Source organism: Galeopterus variegatus, unplaced genomic scaffold, assembly GCF_000696425.1.
Source record: "Galeopterus variegatus unplaced genomic scaffold, G_variegatus-3.0.2 Scaffold863, whole genome shotgun sequence".
NCBI classification, from domain to species: Eukaryota; Metazoa; Chordata; class Mammalia; order Dermoptera; family Cynocephalidae; genus Galeopterus; species Galeopterus variegatus.
In genome coordinates, this window is record NW_007726974.1 from 53,871 (window position 1) to 69,586 (window position 15,716).

General features: G+C 53.9%; 1 protein-coding gene across 1 annotated transcript; it reads right to left on the reverse strand.

Moving 5' to 3' along the window:
* Positions 1–231: 231 nt before the first annotated feature.
* GAL3ST1 (galactose-3-O-sulfotransferase 1) lies at positions 232–15,710 on the reverse strand. The gene is made up of 3 exons (XM_008572993.1): positions 15,655–15,710; positions 2,444–2,586; positions 232–1,687 (listed from the first exon to the last, which is right to left on the reverse strand). The coding sequence occupies exons 2-3, from the start codon at positions 2,575–2,577 to the stop codon at positions 547–549; spliced, it is 1,275 nt and encodes a 424-aa protein (XP_008571215.1). The 5' UTR covers positions 2,578–2,586; positions 15,655–15,710; the 3' UTR covers positions 232–546.
* Between the last annotated feature and the right edge of the window lie 6 nt (positions 15,711–15,716).

A 15,716-nucleotide genomic window follows, 5' to 3' on the forward strand; every position in this document is an offset into this window, starting at 1 on the left:
ACTCATTACAATGATCACGCACGTGTGCACACACACATGCACACACAATCTTCCAGGTCTTGGTAACTCGTAGGAGCCCCTGAACCACCCAGAGCTTCAGCATGCAACAGATACACACCAAATCCCTGCAACCCCATTGGGGTCTGTCCCACAGACTCACACAGGCACCTACTATGCTCTCTTGGGGTCCTTCCACCCCAGAACCCCTCCAGTCACCAACACTGAGGCTGATTAACAAAAACACAACATCAAATTCCTTTACTTCTGAGGTCTCCCCTTTAAGGGGAGGCAGGAAATAGAACATTCTTTTCTTTGGAGGGAAAAGGGCTCAATAAAAAATGGTGTAATTAGTCAAATACTGATCTCAGTTAGGCCCTTTCTGTGTGCTGTGGGCCCAGTCCTGTCTGGCAGCATCCCCAAGATAGTCCCTCCTCACCGCAGGGGTCTGAGGTGGCACCAGGAGGAGCAGGGGGAAGCCAGTGCCAGCGGGTCCCTGCTCAGCCTCTCTTCTGTGAGCAGGCAGGCAGACCACTGGGTGGTGGGATGTCACCACTGCAGAAAATCCCGAATGAGCTTCCAGAGCTTGGTGACCCACAGGTTGACACCGAGGTCCATCAGGTACTGGATCTCCGGTGTGAGCATGCGACGGCAGAGCTGTGCGTGCCGCTGCCCGATGCTCTTCTTGAGGTTGTAGCCCAGGATGGACTTGGTGCCCAGCGGCTGCCAGGGCTGCATGGCCGAGTCCTGGATGGCAGCAGCGTCCACGGCCTGGCCCCCATCGATGCAGATGCGCTGCATGCGCTCGTTGGCACGGCGCAGGGCAGCCACCTCGCGGGCCATGCGCTCCCGCCCGAAGGCCTCCACCCTGCGCCAGAAGCTGGCGTTGAAGTGGCGGTAGAGGTGGGCATCCAGCATGTTCCAGGCCGTGGCGCGCCGGTACAGCTCCCCCGAGAGCCGCGGCCCGGGCGAGTCACGGCGGGCGTTGAGCTTGAAGTAGAGCACGTCCTCCAGCTCCCAGCACAGCAGGTCCTTGAGCAGCACCAGAGACTCATCGAAGTACTCCTGCAGCAGCACCAGGTGGAAGCGGTGCTCCACCTCCAGGACGTGCTCCTGCACCTGCGGGCTGCTGGGGTCCAGGTTGCTGTCGTAGCCCAGGTCGAAGAAGAGCAGGTTGCGGAGGTAGTGGGCGTTGTAGCCGTTGGGGTCATAGTAGCGATCGGGGTCCTGCAGGAACTCGGCCAGCTTGTCGTGGCCCGAGAGCTTCCACGTGAAGGGCACCACGGACCCGAAGTAATGGAAGGAGGACTCGAAGAGGCGGGCGGGGTCGCGGAGCACGGTGATGAAGGTGGCGTTGGGAGGCACCAGGCTGCGCACCTCGTCGTAGTGGAAGCGCATGTGGTTGCAGATGATGTTGAAGCAGGCCCCGGGCTGGTAGTCCTGCACCAGGCTGCGCGTGAAGAAGGAGGGGTAGTCGAAGTCGTTGCGGCCGCTGGGGAAGGCGAACTTGAGCCCGTGCTTCTGGCCGAAGCGGAATAGGATGTTAAGCAGAGTGCTGCTGGCCGTCTTGTGCGTCTTCATGAACACGATGTCCCGCCGTGGCTGGCACCCGCCTGCAGAGCCGTTAGCAGGAGTCACCGCCTCCGGTTCACCTGGGGCCGGGGAGCAAGGCACGGTGGCCTCCAGGGTCCTGCTGGGGACAGAGCAGTGGGGAGAGTCTCAGGGGGCTGCTGGGGCCCTCAGGACTCAGCACCCGGGCCCTGGTACCTACAAGGAAGAGTTGTTGGGGACAGTGGTGGCAGGGGAGTTGGGATGGGGGACCAGATGGGCCTGAGTCCAGGGCCAGTGGTTTGGTCTCTATGGTCTCAGTTATTTCATCTGTGAAATGGGGAAAATAACAAGCCGTGTTCATGGAACAAGTTTTTGTCTCATTCACGGCCACTGTGTTGTACATTTACTGTGAATGCATATTAGGTTGGACCACATGTAATTGCCATTTTATAGGCCCCAAATGGTCAGTTATCAGCAATTTCCTCTAGTTCGACTTAATACCACCTACTAAGAGCGGAGGCTGTGCTGGATCTGCATGTAGCAGCCTCACAAGCAGGCGGGATAGCCTAGTGGTCAGGGGCCAGGTTTGGAGTCAGACAGACCCCAGCTGGAATCCAGGCCCTGTGCCAGCTGAATGCTCTTGGACAAGTCACCCCCCAGTGTGGCCCTGTTGAAGCCTCAGATTGTGACAGTCCAGCCCTGTACACAGATGGCAGTATTTGATTCTCATGCTCCAAGAGACAGGCTCTGTTATTATCCCCACTTCACAAATGGGCATGCTGAGGCCCGGGATACACAGTGAGTTCTGCCTGGCACAGCATGGTGCAGGGTGCAGTGCGAAAGGCACTACAGTGAGTACGGGGCCCGTGGGGAGCAGCCCAGCAGGGCCACTCACGTGGAGGCCGGGCTGGCATGCAGCGGGGGGACAGCGTAAGAGTAGAGCAGCAGCAGGAAGCTGGTGAAGAGAGCTCCCAGCACCAGCCCCTTGGCCATGGACTCCCAGCACTTCTTCTTTGGCGGTGGCAGCATTTCAGGCACCTGTAGGAGTAGCACAGAGTGGCCAAGCATCAGGAGGCTGGCCCCAGAGAGCCCCCATGGCTGCCCCAGGCCTGGCAGCAGGGACCTGCCTTTGCCAGCTCGGTGGCCCCCCAGTAGGGTCCAAATAGGGACAGAGAGATGAGGGAGAAACAGAGAGACCAACACAAGGAGACAGCCGCAGTATTGCAGACAGAGATGGTGGGTGAAGCCATCTCAAAAGAAGGTTGGAGACGCGGCAGGGAGAAGGTTCTGCTGCCTGGTTCTGTTTTCATTTTCGGACTGGCCAGTGAGTACATGAGTAGTCATTACCTTATTTTTTAATATCATTTTGGGCTTCATAATGAAATGCTTTTTTGTGGGGGGGCAGCTGGCCAGTATGGGGATCTGAACCCATGATCTTGGGGTTATAAGGCTATGCTCTAACCAAGAAATACTTTTCTAAATCAAAAGGAAAAGAAGACCTTCTCCCAGTGCCCTGTGCCTCCCAGACCACAGAGAAAGCCAGGGGCTGTCTGGGGCCTGAATCCTTCCCCTTTTGGAAGGCGCAGCCACCCCACCTGTCCTCTGTAACTCTCCTCCCAGCTGCCAAGTGAGAGGCCAAGGCTCCTCACCTGCCCCTGTGCCCCTGGAGTCTGCGTGGGTGAGGCCAATGGAGAAACTGAGGCCCAGAGCTGGGAAAAGAGGCCTCAGGCTGCAGAGCTGGTCAGGCCTCTGTCCACACACCCACCTCCTCTATTGCCAGCAGGCAGGGGTGCCCAGTTAAATGTGAATTTCAGATCAATGATGAATAACTTTTTTTTAGTGTAAGTATGTCCCAAATATTGCATGGGACAAACTTATACTAAAAATTATTCAATCTTCCATTTTAACTGGGTGTCCTGGGGATTTGTTGTTGTTGTCGTTACTTGTTTGTTTCGGGGGCGAGTTGGTTTATATGTGGCAACCCTATCAGCAGGGGACTGAAACATGGGCTGTAATGGGGTCAGTTCAGGCTGAAGAACTGGAGTCCAAGAGAGAGTTGGGACTCAGGGGGCCTTCCCACCTCCCCTTAGCTGCTAAGTTAACTGGGTGTCCTGGGGATTTGTTGTTGTTGTCGTTACTTGTTTGTTTCGGGGGCGAGTTAGTTTATATGTGGCAATCCTATCAGCAGGGGACTGAAACATGGGCTGTAATGGGGTCAGTTCAGGCTGAAGAACTGGAGTCCAAGAGAGAGTTGGGACTCAGGAGGCCTTCCCACCTCCCCTTAGCTGCTAAGCCAGGGCCCAAAACTTTCCACTCCTGTCCCAGCTCATGCTGCATTGGGCCCTGGGCCCCTGAGGCCATGAGAGGTCATACATGCTGCCTGTGACCATCAGCACTGTCCCCGGGGGCAGAAGCCAGATAGCCCCCATGGAAAAGTTACCCAAGGCACCCACAAACTCCTCTCTGGTGAAGGGACAATCCAGGCCTACCCGACCAGCTGGCACCAATCTCTGAATCCTTGGCTCATCGTCTAGAAATTTCCCCTCACTGGAAAGAACATGCGGAAGCAATCTGCAGAGGAAGAAACTACAGAGGAAGAGGGAATTTGGTCTCCCCAGTGACAAATGAGATATCTTTGCTCACTCCACAAGGTGGACAGGGCCAGAAGTGGGCGAGGGTGTGGAAGAGTTTCTGGAGGGCAGTTATGTCAAAGGGGGAGGGTGCAGGCTCTCTGAGTTTCCGCTGTTCTACAGAAACACTTGGGTGAGTGTGCAAAGTCACGTATGCAAGGGTGTTCACCACAGGTTGGTCAGAAATAGAAAAATATTAGAAACAACCTCAGTGTCCAGCAGCAGGGGACCATTACATAAATCAAGGCCCATTCCCAGAAGGAGTATCTGTAAATGTTGAAAACAAACAAACAAACAAAAAACTAGGCAAAGCTAAAAACATCATGGTCTATTTCTGTGGAAAAAGAAAGTTCTAGAACAATATGCATCCCTCCCAAATTCATATATGTATGGTAAATATACAGGTAGGCCCAGAAAAAAAGCACCTGGAGGGATGTATTCTAAATTTTAACAGTGGTATCCTCGGCATTGCCAGGAGAGAGGTATATAAGGGAATATTTCTCCATATTATGCATTTCTGTAATAGCTGCATTTTTAAAAGGAGCATGTACTACTTTTTTAATCAGAAAAAGGCAATAAGTTGTATTTAACACATTAAACAACAGATCATCAAGCTTTGAAGGTGGGCTAAACCAGCCAGCCATGGTCTGGCCATGAAGGGGCCCCAGGAAGGGGAGGTGACAACCTCAGGCTCTGGAACCCTCAGGTCTGTGTTTCAGTCCAGCACTAGGACTTCAGACAAGCCAGGAGACCCCCCCTTGGGGTCTCAATTTTTCAGCTGTAAAATGGGGAAACTGATAGCCTCCCTGGCTGGGCTCCTGTGAGCCTTCCTGAGATGGAGCACAAAGCCACCAGCGCATAGTTATCACTCAGATTGTTGTTAGCTGCATCCCTCCTCAGCCCCCAGTGCCTGCTCCTGGCCCTAAACAGGGACCCCTATCAAGCACAAACCTGCCCCATGCCTCAAGTGCCCCTATCTGCTCCCCTGCTCCCCAGGGGCCCAGCAGAAAACAGGACAGAGCCCCATGCCAGGCTGGAGCCTCAGACTCAGGCTCAAAATTGAGCAGGGCTCTGGGCCTGTTTCTCTGACTTTAAAATGGGGAGGGATTAGGATTCCTGCGGCTTGAGCTCTGTAAATCCTGAGGGCCCACTTCTGCCCCAGCAGCCCCACTCACCAGGGTAATTTCTGGAACTCTGGGAGGCTGCAATGGTGGAGGCTCTGGGGAGGAGGCCAGACAGCAGGGGGCAGACCAGCCCACTGAACCACCAATCAGGCTCCGCCTGGCTCCGCCCAGGACAGTCCTCCCATCCCCCCTACCCCCCATCAGTGGTTCGCTCATTCATTCATTCTCCCATTTGGGCTTTCTCAAACCTTGCCAAGCTCCTGCTGCCTGCTAGGCCCTGCCAGCTACTGACTCTTGGGCCATCCCACCTTCGGGTTCTACTTTTGAGGCCCTGTTATGAGCCAGGCCCTGGTGGGGCAAGGGTGGTGTCTTCTCCAGAGCATCTAACTGACGCCACTCAGCTACCCCTGAGTGAATACCAATCCACCCATCACCCCCATTTTGCAGATGGGGAAACTGAGACTCCAGGAGGTGACATGACTTGCCCAGGGTCACTCAGCAAGGCAGGCACAGGGCAGGAATTTAAGCCCAGGACTGCTGACCTCCAACGTGCAGCTTCCTACTTTGCCCATGGCAGCCCCTGCCTGGTGTGTCCCAAGCCCAGCCCCAAGCCCAAGGGAAGGAAGGAAGATGTACACAGCAGCGGTACCACCAAAGAAGGCAGAGGCATGACTGGGGAGCTCTGTCTCAGGAGCGCAGCAAGGTCTAGCCTCTGTGGGCTGAGCCAGGACAAGGGAAGAGGAAGCAGAGGAGGGCTGGTCCCTCCTGTGCCGGCCATCAGAGGTGTCCAAGGCTATTCGTTCCCTTCCTGCCTGGCCTCTGTGACCTTGGGCATGAAGCTCACCCTCTCTGAGCCCAAGCTTCCTCATGTGTACAATGGACACACACAGCAAGATCACAAGAGACAGGGCCATTTGTGATCACAGGTAGAGCCCCTGGGTAGAATGAGGCCCAGAGGGAGGTTGGCTGTCAGCCAGGAGCTTGGATTGAGGAAGAATAGTCGCGTGGCTAAGTGATCCTAATGAGAGAAAGCACATACCCAAGAAGCGATCAGTATGTATTAATTATTATCATCACTATTGACAAGGGCCCAGTCTCAGTTCATGAACCTGGGTGTGCTGGAGGACAGGTCTCCTCTGTGCCCAGCTGCAGACAAGCCTGCTGGTGACTCATCCCTGAACTCCCTTGAGCCTGGTACCTAGTGAATGTTTGATGAGTGACACCACATGACTCTCAGGGAAGAACATAGTCAGGGCTCTGGGGTCCGGGCAGAGAGTGCAGGTAGGACATGGTCCAGGCAGACCAAACCTCGTTGAGAGCCATAAAAGAGACAGCCCATGGGTGAGACCTACGTGTGAGCTCGTAGGTCTCACCCATGGATGTGAAAGTCCCCATGAGTCAGAGCTAAAAGGAAGTCATGTGTGTGAGAGCCATATGTGGGCAAGAGCACGTGTGAGAGCCACACACAAGAGCCACATGGAGCCCACACCTTGGGGCCAGGGTCCTGGTTTGGATCCCAGCTCTGCTGTTTCCTTGCTGTGTGCCCAAGGCAAGCCTTCTCTGGGCCTTAATTTCTCCTCCAAAATGGTGATGCCAACTCTCCCTCCATTTCAGGGTGCTGTGCGGACCCTCTGCGTTCCACAAGGAAAGCACCCAGCACAGGGCTGACACAGAGTGGACACCCACTGAGCACTGCTTGCCACCATTGTTATTACCCTCCCAGGATCCCTGCTGTGGTCCTATTGAAGTGTGTGCCCACTGGCCCTGATAGAGGCTTGCAGGCAGGTGCAAGGACAATATCAGTGCAGCCCAACTGTCACAGCCTCCAGGCCAGAAGACAGAGAGGCAGGGAGGACTTGCCTCAGAGAAGGCAGCGGCATCCTGGAGGTCAGACAGCACAGCAGCAGCAGAGACAGGACTAGAATCTGCGTCTCCTGCCTCCTCTGCCCACTCTGCTGACAATTCTGGTCACTCAGGACAGACAGCCCACCCTCGCCAGCCCACCCCCCTAGTCCTGCCCTTCTGAATTCCCTGAGCCACGTGGGCCTCCGTCATTGCGATGGCTTGCAGCAGGCCAGGCCCAGCCATCCTCTCCTGTTCTGCTGAATGGGTACCCTCCAGGGAATGAAGGAGAAACAGGACTCATGCCCCACATCATGTGCACAGGGAAATTGAGATGAAGGTGGTAAACCTTCTGTCTTAGAGAGTCAGCACCAGGCAGGCTTCCGACCCAGGGGCTCCTGCTCTCCCAGGGACCCCTGAGCGGGGATAGAGGAGACACACTCACCTCGGGCTGTGGCTGGCTGCCCCTTTCCTCTCCCTGCCTGAGCCACGCCTGACTTCCAGGCTGCCTCTGCAGTCACTGGGAGACAGGAACGCTTCAATGACACCCAACAGCAGGCTGGCTGGCTCCCTCCTGCTCCAGTGGGTGTGAATATTCATGAGTTTCCTCCCTGGGGATAGCAGGTGGCACACACCAGTACCCTGCAGGTGGTGCACTGACCCTCTGCCCCTACTAGACAGCCCTGGGCAATTCCCATCTCTCTCTGAACTCCAACAGCTAGGCAGCTCTTTCATCTGAAGGCTGATCAAGGTTCCAGGTGTCCTTGAGCCAAGGACACAGCAACCGCAGAGCCCTGCAGAGAGCCCAGGACAGGCTCAAAGGCTGAAGGAGGGGAAGGGAGGGGGGAATGGGGGGCTAAGGAAGCTAATTGTTCCACATACTGCATCTCATTTAAGTCTCACATCAAGCACCTCTGTTAGCCCACTCCCAGGTAAAGAGAACAAGATCAGAGAGGTGAAGTCACCTGACCAAGGTCACACAGCTAGCAGAGAATAGACAAAGCCAGAGTCCAAATGCAGACCTGCCAAACTCCAGTGCTTAAATAAGATGAGACACAATCAGGGACTAAGATTTATTCAAAATATGTGGGAGCCCAGAGGAGCGAGCACCTAACTCAGTCTGGAAGGCTTATGGGAGGCAGAACATCTGACCAGGGCTAGGACTGTTGAGTCTGGTGAGATTTCACTCTGAGTTCTAAGTCCTTCATCAACAAGTACAGGATCCATGCTGGGACTCTCCTTCCTGCCCCACCTCCACCCTGGGTGAGGAATGGTGACGCAAGGACACCCTGGACCAGCTTTGCAGGACTGGGGCTGATTGGAGATGCTGATCCTTCCTGAGGCCTTGGCAGGGCGAGGCAGCTCTAGGTGCCCTAACCCTAAACCCCAGGGTCCCTCAGGCTCGGCACAGGCAAAGGAATCTTAAGGTCCTGTTTTCTCTCAGCTTCGTCCAAGGACAGAAGATGCCCTTGTGCCCAAAAAGGACTTCTTCATCCTTCCTCAGCACTGATGCCCAGATCCCCATCAGGGCCCAAGCAGGAGGCTCTAGGGACCCAGGTGTCACCATCAATTAATAATAATGGATACTATGATGGTCATTTACACCATACTGAGCACTTTCATAGGTTAAGCAGCTACCAGCTCCTCCCAGAGAACATCAGGCACCCATCACTTGCTCTGAGCCCCCCTCTCCTCCAAAGCCCCACCTGGCCTGGGATTAGCCCCCAAACACCCAGGAAATACCAGACCTTAAACTACCACTGGAGAGGCACAGAGTCCCATATCTCTCTGAGTGCTGGAATCAGGTTTGGGACATGGTATAGGGTCTTATCTTTTCTAACATCCCACTGGCCTTTCTGCCTTTGGGGCTGAGCTAGTGTGAAGACAGCTTTATGGGGGTGAATCAGGGCAGAGCTGGCATTCAAGAGCTGGGGCCCTGGTTTATGAGAGTGGACTATGAACCAAAAAGGGTCTCATCCTGTCCTGCTTGGGATCTCTCATGCATACTCAAAATCCTTGCTGGGGAGCTCCTGCTGTCACCCCCATTTAACAGAGGAGGGGTGAGGACCTCATCCAGTGGGAGTGGAGCTCAAACTCTTGAGCAAGAAGTGAGATCAGGGGCAGGTTGGGGAGGCGAGTGAAGGGCCACATGAAGCAAAGTTTCCCAGAGCAGGGAATGTGGATGGCAGACCTGTGCCTCCAGCCCTGCCAGAGGGCTCTCTTCCCAGAGTACTGGTGACACCATCTTTGGCTGGCTCTCCCAAAACCAAAAAAAAATTTTTTTAAATCATAAAAGCAGTACAAGCTCACTGGAAAAAAAACATCAGACAATACAGAAAAGTATAAAGAAGACAATTAAAAGGCCCCCATCCCCCGAGGTCCCTACTATGGAGGTTTTGGCCCAAACCTCCTTACATCCTTCTCTGTCTATATATCCATATAGATGATAGGAGGGGTCTCTTTGGGGGTCACATCTTGTTTCTAACTTTTTTTCTCATCTGTCAATAAATTGTGGACCTCTTTTCGTGACCATGATAGAGCTGTAAATTGATCTGTTCCACTGAACACCTGCACTGTGCCCAGTACCAGGGGACATGATGCCCGATGCAGGGAGCTCAGAGCTCACAGTCCTAGCGATAGCCGTGATGAGGACACATCGGTGGGGAATTGCTGGAGCACAGAGAAAACACCCGATCCCGCCTGGGAAATGGGGGTGCAGCACATCATGGACGGTTCCGGAGTAGGGGGCTATGGTGCCAGAACCTGCTGTGTTCTCCAATTTCCAAAGGCAATTCCCTTTTCTCTGTGACCACACAGCTAGACTACATTTCCCATTCTCCCTTGCAGTTCAGCGTCCTCATGTGACTGAATTCTGGCCAATGGAATGTGAGCAGAATAACAACCGATGAGGTTAAGTGGCAGGCCTTCTCTGTGGTCTCCTGTCCCACCTGGGGGGTGAATGGGGCAGTTTCTGGAAGTGGGTGGAGCCATGATAGGAGAAGCTTCGGTCTGTGAATCACTGCCCGCCTGACATGGATTGGATTTTGAGAAAACAAGAATTAAACTGTCAATGTGTTAAGCCTTTCAGAACTTGGGACTTGTCTGTTATAGCAGCTAGCATTAACTAATATGCATGTTACCCACCTGCAAAGGCCCAGGGCAATTGAGAAACTAACACACATTCAGCCCAGCTGGAGTGTCCAGTATGTGTGCACATAAAAGGCTGGGTGGGCAGGAGAGATCAGACGCACAGCCAGAAAGGAAGTCAGGGGCAAAAGGGACATGCAGGGGCCTAGGGAAGCATGCTAAGGAGAAGAGGGGAGGGTCTTCAGCAAAAGAGTGGGGAGATAGGATTCTCATCAGGCTGCTGGGTGGAAAAAAAGCTGTAGGGGTGGGGAGGTAGTGAGAGAGGCAGGTAGAGCTTGATGGTAGTTGTTGCAGTTGTCCAGGTGTGAGATGACCTGGAGCAAGAAGGCCTGGGATGCACAGGAGCCATCTACAGGCTGTGGCATAGGCAGAATTTGGTAGGTGATGGTGTGGAGGAGAGAAGGGAAGAGTCCTTGTTGGGGTGACTGGCTGGCTAAGGGTGAAGCTAGCTCCTGAGTGGGGGAGGCTGAAAGAGGGACAGGTTTAGCATTGGGGTGGGGACACATTGAGTTTGATGGATGTATGGAATGCTCATAGAATGTCCAAGGAGGAGTAAGATCCTCTGCCTAGAGCACAAGAGGGAGGTCTCGGGAGAGAAAAGTTGGGAATCGTGGGCACAGAGGTAGGAATTGAGGCCATAGGAGTAGATGGAGTCACTAGAGAAAGGGTGAGGAGGGAGAGGAAGACTGCACTAACAGGAGCAGGGCCAGGAAGAGCCCCCCAAGGAGATAAAGAGGGCAGCCAGGGCCTCCAAAGGCAATGGCTACATCACATTCCGCAGCACTGGGCTCCCCCATGAACGTTTCCCTGGCTGTTGCACACCCAGGCTGTCTGCTCAGCGTGCACATATAGGAACAAGGCTCTGGCAGAGGGGGTAGTGGGTTAAAGGTGTCCCCAGGCTGTTTCCTATAGCTGGAGGGGAATCCCACGGGGACATGGGAGGAGGCTTCAAGGGTGGAACAAAAAGACTCTCCCTACCACGCTCAGAGTGCAGCAACTATTATAGTTCTAAGAATGCCCACTCTCAGACCCAGCAATTCCACCTGTGGGAATATGTTCAAAGAAGATAATCTAACAAGAGATCTGAGATGGGCACACAAAGGTGGTCATTGCAGTATTATTTTATAGTTCCTCCAGTGTTCACAGAGCTTTTATCTTCATTTTGTAGATGAGGAAACTGAGGCTCAGAGAGGTTAGAAAGAGTTGCCTAATATTAAGTCTGGTTACACACTGTGTACACAATGAACTTATTTATATAGAGAAAAGCTGTACATTTGTACATGCTTATAAAGGTCTGAAAAGATACACACCCAACTGTAAACTGTAGTTACCTGTGGAATGGGGCCATTTACTTTCTGCAATACATATTGATTCTGTGGTGATATATATACATACCCCCACACACACATATAATTTTTTTTTTAACAAAAGAGCCTGTTTTACTTTAGAAAAATATTAAAATTAAAAATAAAGCTATTTCCATTTTGAAAAACTGCAGCCTGGCTGGAGGAGGAGGGAATAGTGGCTAGTCTGAGCCATGTTCCACCTCGCTGTAAAGCCTCAGTGTCCTAAATGCAGAAGGGACAGCAGGAGTCCAGGACAGAGCTGGCAAATGTTGGCTGCACAGATGAAGGTGCAGATGGGACAGGCTGGCTCTCTCTCCAGAAGTTCTGGGGAGGGAACTTGCAAGGATCCAGAAGCTTCCTCGCTCTGAGTCCCTCTGGACTGGTGTGCTGGAGCAGATAGGGAGGACCACCCAAAAGGGCATTTCAGCTGAACCTCAACATGCTGGCTCACAGGACTACCTCCAAACTGTCAGTCCTGATACCCTGCTCCTATGCCCCCTTGTCTGGAGATGTAGATACCACATGGTACTGGAAGCTGAGAGAGAGCAATGTTCTTCGATGATTGAGAAAGCACTTTCTAATCTTGCAGGGTCATCTAGCTCTGCTGTTTCAAAGGGCAGCCACACACACACACAATCTCTACAGACCCTGCCAGTGTCATCTGCTAGTCCCACATGACAACAGGGAAACTGAAGCTCAGTATCTTGTGGAGGGGCTAAATGGCAAAACCAGAACTAGGAGCAAGCCCACAGCTCTTCCAGCTACACTGCCTTGTTCAGACAAAATCACCACCCTACCTGATGGCAGGTTTGAGCAGTCCCAAAGTAGCTTTAACTGGGGAGTGGCCAATCATGAGTTCACTGAGGAAGTCAGTCTCTTCATTAGCTCTCAAAATACTGAGAACTCCAGGGGCAAGTATGTAGGAGTTGGTAAAATTCTCTGTACTTTATAACATGCCTGAAATATTTTTAACGGATTGTTACGCACTTGTTTGCATACAAATATGTAATCACATAAAGGTTTTCAAAAAGGTACTGTGCACTGGCTATGCGCAATGCCCTAGATATGCACACCCAGCTCTACGCTCCTGGAGACTCTGACATACCCTGGGTATGAATCCTGGTTCCATCACTCCCCTTCTGGGGGACCTTGGGCAAATGATTTGCCCTTTCTGAGCTTCAGTTTCCTGAAAAATGGAGACACTACTACACACGAGCTTGTTGTGAGGATCAAATGGTGTGAGACATGCAGAGCCCCTTGCACGGTGCCTGGCACACACTCAATGTTAATGCCTCTGATTATTATTCTGATCCTCCTAGATCCCATCTCTTAGAGGAAGCAGGATCCATCTGTTTGGATCCCATATTTCCCATGTGTAGCGCTATGGCTAATATTGGAATCCTGCCGACTGGGCCAATGGACCTTGGGCAAATGATTTGCCCTTTCTGAGCTTCAGTTTCCTGAAAAATGGAGACACTACTACACACGAGCTTGTTGTGAGGATCAAATGGTGTGAGACATGCAGAGCCCCTTGCACGGTGCCTGGCACACACTCAATGTTAATGCCTCTGATTATTATTCTGATCCTCCTAGATCCCATCTCTTAGAGGAAGCAGGATCCATCTGTTTGGATCCCATATTTCCCATGTGTAGCGCTATGGCTAATATTGGAATCCTGCCGACTGAGCCAATTGTCGAGCTAGGGCTGGGTCTGGAGGTCACAGACCCCTCAAGCCCATTGTCCAGACTGGGTCACAAACCCGTCACACGCCAGGCTGGGTCACCAGACCCCTCACACGCAGGTCTATGAGCTAGGTAACCAGCAGACAGGTCCTTGGAAGCTGTAGGTTGGAAAGCATGGCTGTGCAGGCGGTGGACACCCAGGCAATAAACGCCAGCCACGGTGGTGGCACCATCCACGTGCACTAACTCCACCCACACACGACCTATCCACAAAGAACATGCCGCACCACCTCCAACTGGGCCCGAGGCAAGAAGGCCTGATTAAACTGTTCCATCTTCCCAATATCATGCTTCAGACTCAGTTGCCCCAATCCCCATATTTCACATCTGAGAAACTGAGGCACAGATAGGGAAGGACTTGCCTGGGGTGCCACAGCAAGTCAGGGCACTGCTGAGTCCAGGTCTGGGAGTGCCCAAGCCACACCTTATCTTTGTCCTGGAACCGGCAGGTGGAAAAGCAGGTATCCTCTGGGCTCCTATTTCTTCCCCCCATCACCCCTCACCTGGCGATTCCAGCAGCTCAGTGACCCCCACGGACACCTCTGCTCCAATCTGCCCTGCCCTGTCTGGAGTGGTATGGAGCTCCTAAAAGGGGTTATCCTTATTCCTTACCCAAAGCAACGCGAGAAGCCCTTCACAAGCCTGCAGCCTTGCCTGGAATTCCACCATCTGTGCATCATTTTCCCAGGTTAATCATTGCCTCTTTCACTGGGTGGCACACCCAGTCCCACAGAGCCCATTGGGAGGGGCCATCGGGGACACACTCCTCTCTTACTGGGTGACAAGAGGACATCGGACCCATCAAAGGAAGGGGTGTGCAGGGAGCAGGCGTTCTTTGTCCACAGGGAGCTTCCTTCAGGCAGGGCTCTGCTGAGCGAGAAGCAGGGACTGAAGCGGCCCACGGTGGCAGCTGGGAACAGGGCTCCGTTGTCTCTGCTCCCAGGGTAGCAGCCTGCCCACCCCCCAAGTGTCAGGCGGAGCTGGGAGCCAGGGAGGCAAGGGGGGAGGGGTCCTGAGCTGGGGGGTTTGGGGCAGCCCAGGCAGAAACGAAAATCTAGACCCCAGAGGGGCAGAGAGGTCCTGGGTAGGGCTGCAGTCCTGAGGTGAGGGCCAGGGTAAGACTTCTATGATTTGGAGTTACTTCAGCCACCTCTGAACTATGTGACGTGACCTTGGACAAGTTACTGAAACTTCCTGAGCCTCAGTTTCTCCCCCTGGATAATAGGGAGAAGTAGCATTGCCTATTTCACAGAGCAAGGCACAACGAAGCTTAGGGGCTGCTCCAGCCCAGGCCTGCCCTCCTGTGCCTCCTGTGTGGCCCTGGACAAGCCTCACCTTCTCTGGGCCCCCGGTCACCCCCTCCATAAAGGAAGAGGTTGACTTCTCCTGACTGGACTGTCCTCCACAACCTCTCTCCTCTAGAAGATTTCCATGACACCTGTCACCATGGCAACCCAGGGGATCAGGTGTCAGGCCTGCTGCCTGCTCTCCCTCTCTTCTTCCCTTCCTCTGGTGTGGGTTCCAGCAGCCAGATGTGCACCTGTCACCTCTCCTACTCTGGGCAGCTGGGGAGGGGTCCTCACCGGGAAGAGAACACAGTCATGCTCTGTGCTGTCACCAAAGTGCTGGCTTAGACCCGAGGGGGCAAACCAGGCCAGACTCCCTTCTGGGGCAGTGGCCCAGGAAATGGGAACTGTGGGATTTCCCATGGGTTCCCTCTTGGATATCAGGGTTTGTCCCATCCCAAGCCTCTCCTTAGTGGTCTTGCTTCCTCTGGGGTACAGGTCAGGGCCTTCCCCAAGCAGAGGAGATCTATCCCTTACCATGGCCTCCAGCCCCTGCGCTGACAAGCCCCCTTCTGGAGAGGTCGGGTGGGGAGAAGGGAGATTCCTGTCCCTCCTCCCTAGGGGTCAGGCCACTGTGTCCAAGAAAGTTAATCATTAACGTTCTCCCGGCTCCAGCCCAGTCGCAGCAGCCTGCCTTTTCCAGCCCCACCCACTCCACCTAAAGGACTAGGGAAACCATGGTGGAGGGGGAAAATGGGGAAGAAATCAAGGGCAGGGCAAGCACCAATGGTACCCTCCCTGGCCCCAGTCGGGCCACCCACTGGCAGTGGCAGGGACATCCAGACGTGGGGCCTGGCGCGGCGCTCCCATTCCCCTTGGTCAGAACGCGGTCCCAGTTTGGGGGATTGGGGTAGAGTGGGAAGGGTTGCCAGGGGGTAGACTGAGGCGAGGCGCAAGCTAGCAGTGCGCACCGAACCCCGGGACGTACCTTGTCCCCGTCCTCCTCGGCCTCAGCTTGGCTGGCTCGGCCCGGGCCGCGCCGCGCCGCCC